The following is a 6018-nucleotide window of genomic DNA, read 5'->3' as shown; positions in this document are numbered from 1 at the left end:
GAGAGAGCTCTCTATGAAATAAGAACTTAAGAGACACAGACCTATGATAAGAAAAAGCTAAAAAGAAAAGAAGAAACCAACAGATGAAAACATTTACCTGAAAAAATGCCCCACTCAGCACTTCAAAGTCAGATCAGTGAACAATAAAAATCAAAGTTAAGCAAACAGAAAGTACCAGTTTGCCTACGTTGTTTCCCAGCTGCTAGATGAAGTGACTAACAAGAAGAAATAGGGAAACTTTCCTTTCCTCTCTCTGTTATTTAAGAACATAAGAAACATTGACACAGGCAGTAAGACCTGAGCTAGCTGATGCAGGCCAGTTGTAAGCCATAATCAGAGCACACTCAGGTTTGGTTTTAGCACTATGAAATTCAGGCTTTCATCTTTTAAGGAAAAACAAAAACCAAACCAAGAAACAAAACCAACCGAAAAAAAATGAAAAATGAAAAAAGAAAAAAGAAGCAATAAATGAATAAAAGGCAAGGGCTACCCTTCTGCAACCTCATGGTGAATGAGAGCTGCTGTATTCAGTCGATCCCCTCTTCTTTGCTCAGTAGAAGAGCTCTGGTTAATTGTATCCACAAGTTACCATCAACAAAGTCAATGGGGAATGGGATTCTGAAGTAGAAAGGCAGTGAGCAGATGAATGCAAACATGACTGATTAACTATAGAGTGGAAGAACCTAGAGAGCATGTAGTTTTTAGAAGTTTTTCTTTTTGCTTTTGTTTTCTTTGTAAAAGGTGCATCAGAAGTTTCCATCCCGTGTTCTGTCTTTCACATTCCTATCCACTCTCATGGCTCCTTGGACTGGCTGGGTTTGGCCACTGATGTGCTGCTCCAGTGGGGCTAGTGGCCAAGGTCATGAGGACTCCTCAAGTGCATTGACGACTTGTTCCAGGATGTCAGGGCAGTGATCTGCTATCTGCTGTAAGATGGCGTTGGCAAACTCCTGCAGCTCTGCACTTTCCTTCTCGCCCTTTTCTAACTCCTCATGAAGCTGCAAGAAACACACAGAGGCATGGTCATTCTCTGCATTTAAACATGTTCATAATACAAAAGTATAAAAGAGACCTGCCCAGCAGGCTCAGCCCTCAGCTACCACCAGCTTCAGAAAGGGAGCTGGCAGAGGTATAATGTGCAGTGAACTTTCTGGACCAGCATCTTCCCTTGGCGACACCCTCACCAGGACTGGATGATCTCCCTGCTCTTTATTTCACTTTTTCAGTCTACAGGACCAAGCTTGTGACCTTCCCATGTCCAAATGGTAAAACTGACTTAACTATTCCTGAATAAATTGTTTTATGGTAAGTATTAGAAAAGTTTCCTCTGCAGAATGTCTTTCTGAAAGCAACTTGTTCCAGAAGCAATACAACATTCTACTAGTACATAATTTTAAATAGTTTGATTTTTATTCGTGAACAACAGAATGCTTCATGAGATGTCACTTCAGAATTATTTCCTATACGAAATCAATAGAACTGTTATATAAGTATAAATACTACACTCAGAATTAACCAGAATTGTATTTTTTCTGTAGAATTAATAATTTTCAGAGATGGTGTTTCCTAATTCAGTCATAAGATACACATACACAGTTGTGGTGGAGCTTACAGGGGTTCTGTTTACTAACACTGCATTTCCTGTTGGATCATCTGGTGTTCAGATTACTGTAACTGTTACAGAACAAGATGTGGAACTTCAAACCTCTGTCTTACTCACACTGTCTACAGTCTATAAACTGTTTTTCCAACATGCAGTGTTACAAACCATGCCACACAACATCTTGGAGTAAACGTGAACATAATTTTTAGCTCCAAGTCTAATACCATTGCCAGAACTAGGGGCCCACAGAGTCTTTATGAAGAGCAGGAAACATCTGCCTTTGGTAACCTGTTTATCTGCCCAGCAATTGATGAAGTCCATGCTAGCCTGTGAACTGTGAAGAATCCCAAGTAAGGATGTAATTTGTGCAAGCATTTCAGGGATTACTGTTCTCACAGTGCTGTAAGGATCTAACAGAACAAGAAGCAGCATCTCTTACTAGACCAGATGATGCAGACAGATTGGATAAGCTTTCAAGCAGATAACTCTTTCATATATTCTATATCCAAAAAAACTCTCTTCTGATATTTCAGGGATATGATTTTTTCTAATGAATTGTACTCCTGATGAATATAAGAAAAGCACACTTGTAGCAGGTACACTTAGATGGATTCTGAAGTTTATTGTGAGCTTCTGCATCCAAAGTCCTTTGTCATTTTAAGCAGTTGTAGCAACTAATTTATCTACTTCTGAACCTTCTTTTTATTTTTTTTCATAATATTATCCATCAGTCTGCTAACTTCCTTATTCCTAAGTGATTAATATTTTTATTGGAACTCTATTATGTTAATATATGACATGGAAATAATGTCAAATTTTGAATTTTTCATCCCTGAAGGGGTAACTAGTCATTAGTATGCACATTTCTTGTTCTGTATTTCTGTGACACTCCTCACTGTAGGTTTTAAAAAGAGAACTGTCAGGCAGCAGCACAACAGGGATCATTTTACCACTGTAAGAGCACAATGAAGTGGGAAAGGTTATATTTCTACAATTAAAATTCTAATCAGATACAATGGTAAGTTTCTGGTTAGTAACAGTATCAAGCAAGGTATGGGAGATTATTACTGCAAGAAATACTGCATAAAAGCAAAGAGCTTAAGAAAGACTACAGAGTAAATATAAACACCTTTTAAGGAAGTTATGGGATAACCTTCTATAGACAAAACTGAGAGAAAGGAAATTAAAAGGGTAAGCCTGCTATGCTATTCCCTTTACTAAGCAGGGTAGCATATAGTAAATTATTTGGGCTCTGCGTGCTGAATGTTAGTTTAATGTGTTCTTATGTGCTTTGTTCCTACTGGCTGCTGTACTCACAGAACAGCTATTACCAATCTGAGAGGGGCTCCAGCCAAGAATCACAATGCAAAAGCAACCTGATCCTGCTCCACCGAGTGACATTAGCTGGGAAGTGGGGAAAATGAGAGGGAGGGGAGCACTCCGGGCTCTGCAAGGGCTCTCGGGGGAGAAGGGGAGGAGGAGGGGAATTCAGAAGAAACCCATAATGGTTCAGAAATGGCACGGTGTGGATAGACAGCTAGCTTGGTTCCAACAGCCTGGCAGAGTTATCAGTCAGAAACTTGCAATGGGTGGATAAGTCTAGGAGAGGTCCAGTCAGCAAGCAGGATTGAAAGAGCCAGCACAGCCAGCCAGGAGCAGTGCTGAATATTAAAAGCCAGGGGACTGGGTGGCAGGGACTACATCTGAATCTCAGGTTACTCAGCCCAGTGAAACACCAAGGATTCAGGCAGTCCCAGTTACAGCAGCCTGCAAACCACCTAACTGCTGGGAAATTCATGGGACTGATTTGGATGATGAACTCTGAGGCAGGGCTGCCTTGGCTTCTGGAGCCAGTGCAAAGCTTCCATGGTGCCACTTATCAGGGAGGTCAGCAGAGATAGCAAGCAATGGAAGAAGAAGCCAAAGATGTACTTCTTTTCTTCATCCAGCTCCTGCAAGGGGCCCTGGGCCCACAGGAGAGCCAGGAGAGGGCAGTGTTATCAGGGAAAGCTGGGCTGGCTCCCTGCAGGTCCGGTACCACCACCTGCCCCGGTCAGCATCCCTGCTCCAGCTGCCTCAGCTAAATCCTCCAGATGAAGCTCCAGGAAAGGGTAAAACAATTAAATAATCCAATATAAAAGCACCTCAAAGAGATTCAGAACTGAAAGGTTTGTGGAGAAGGGACACAAGCTGCAGAATGTGGTCTTCAGCTTCAGTTGTATTTGTACAAATCCTTACACAATCAAGGCAGGCCCAACAAAATCAGCCCATGCCAAAGCTAAAATAAATCCATTGCAATCAAACAAAGTAATCAACCAGCAGTAGAAAATGTTTTCAAGACATACATTTTTAACCAACAAGAGCCCAAAAGGAGATGACTCTGAATGATGAAGGCCAGCAATAATACTTTGCAAATTAGCGCAGACAGAAAGTCTGCACAGCTGGCTGGCAGATGTCTGTGATGAAACGTCTTTGAAAAAAGTAGCAATGATAGCCTTGCGTTGAGTTTGCTAGCTTCAGAACATCTAGGTTTAATAATGTGATTTCTGTTTAAACAAAGACATCTTAATTGACTATGTGGCTGGTTGCAGCATTTCTGTATCATGTATGTCATCTCCGTTTACGTCATTCCTTTCAGAAACAGCTGTGAGCAGCACACGTCACTCCTCATTCAGACAAGCTCTTTCATGGGGAACATCCAGTTCTCCATGGAATACGTTGATTGACCTACATGTTTGTCAGTCCAAATTTTAGGGACATTTGTCTAGAAATATTGCTACCAGTTCTGCTCCTGGTTTCATAGATTTTCCTCTTGTGAATGCAAATGAAAATGGTGCAATCTTCCCTACACCATTTTTCAAAGAAAATAAGTGTTATAAAATGTTAAGGCCATTTTTTCTTGGCATTTTCATCTGAAGATATGAGGAGATTCATACACTTGTCTCATAGAAATGACCAAAAGAGAAGGCAAGGCTAGATATATTTGCCTATATAATGATATATGATGACTACTTGTAGACAGCTCAGAAAGAAACAGACAGCAATGACCCCAGAGGTGCTTCATAGTATTTATACTTTATCTTTGGATAGAGGAACAGAAAAGACCTTCAGCATATCAGGGGAATGGAAGCTTGCAGATAATCTGCAAAAGGTTCAGATGCTTTTTGCCACTGCTGCCTTCCTCCCTGGGTTTAGAGCAAGTTGCAATGGGAATACTTTCCATTTATAGTTAAACTCCATCAGTGAAAAAAATCCCCAGACATTCACCATTAATTTAACTGGTATTGTGCTTCTCTTGTCCAAGATATTCCAGAACTTATTTAAAGATTAATTGACCTTCAGAGGGAAGATAACTTCATAGTTAAAAAATAGGATGCTACTGTTTTATATGCACCCTAGGTGAATGGTGCTGCTGCTCTGCAGAACCTTTGCTGCCTTTGCTTATCTCATAACATAAATAAGGCAACATTAAGCTAAAATGATTTAAAATTTATTTGTAAGAAAGAGACTTACTCCCCAAAGTGTTATTTTACTCTCATTAACAACTCCATAAAAACACTGATGAAAAAGCCCAACAGAAACGAAGTAGTGACTAATCTCAGGTTACAGACAGTAAAACTGAATAAAGAACATCAGGTGCTTGTAGAGCAGCACAGAAAGTTAACTGCAGGACCTCTATGAAACTACAATACTGGGATCTTACGTTTCTCCAAAGTTTAGGTGTTCTTGGATCAGGCTATGGTTAGTCTGAAAAACACATTTAGAGCTTAAAGGAACAGAAAAAAGCACAAAACCCCCTCAACTAATCTAATCTTAAACTTTGTTTTGTCTAAAAATAAGTTAAACTACACTGAAACTCTCGGACAAATGGTCAAGAGCTTTTGCATCTTCCCAGATAAACCACTGTAAGTATGTACGTCTGTATTTATTTCTCAATTACAGACCTATAAAAAAGTCCTAAAGAAATGGTTAGAAATACGGAAATCCCATTCTGCCAAACTTAAAAAAAACCAAACCAAAAAACCCACATTTTTTTTAATGTAGACCCTTACACATTTTTGCTATACGTGGAAATTGTGTTTTTATGTTAACTTTTTCAAATACTTAAAACACTAATATATATTTAAATATTTAAAAATATTTAAAAATTAAAGCAAGATTTCAAATTAAACACTTCTGTCTTGTCTTTTAAAATAATGTAAACTTTAAAAATATGTTTTAAATACACTTGAGTGGATTTTACAATAAATTTTAAGGAAAAAAAAAAGTTGTTGAGGGGGGTCTTGCACCCCATATTTGAAATAATTTTGCACATGGGATTTATCTTGAACATCTCTAAGCTTTGTGAACAGTGGAAATATTATTATTTCCTTGGTAATGAGTGAATTTCAAAATTATATAAATGGGAAGAAAGA

The 6018-nt window shown here is 38.9% G+C and overlaps 1 protein-coding gene across 1 annotated transcript in view; it reads right to left on the bottom strand.

Annotated features, from left to right (window-relative positions):
• Nucleotides 1-463: 463 nt before the first annotated feature.
• Nucleotides 464-6018, bottom strand: part of ERC1 (ELKS/RAB6-interacting/CAST family member 1) — a 277653-nt gene continuing 272098 nt past the window's right edge. The window contains 1 exon segment of the mRNA XM_030447002.1: nucleotides 464-998. Within this exon segment, the coding sequence (XP_030302862.1) occupies nucleotides 861-998 (138 nt within the window). The 3' untranslated portion in view covers nucleotides 464-860.

The sequence above is a fragment of the Calypte anna genome, chromosome 1 (genome assembly GCF_003957555.1).
Source record: "Calypte anna isolate BGI_N300 chromosome 1, bCalAnn1_v1.p, whole genome shotgun sequence".
Lineage (NCBI taxonomy): Eukaryota > Metazoa > Chordata > Aves > Apodiformes > Trochilidae > Calypte > Calypte anna.
Note: the sequence above shows the minus strand (reverse complement) of the source record. Positions and strands in the feature narration are given on the sequence as shown.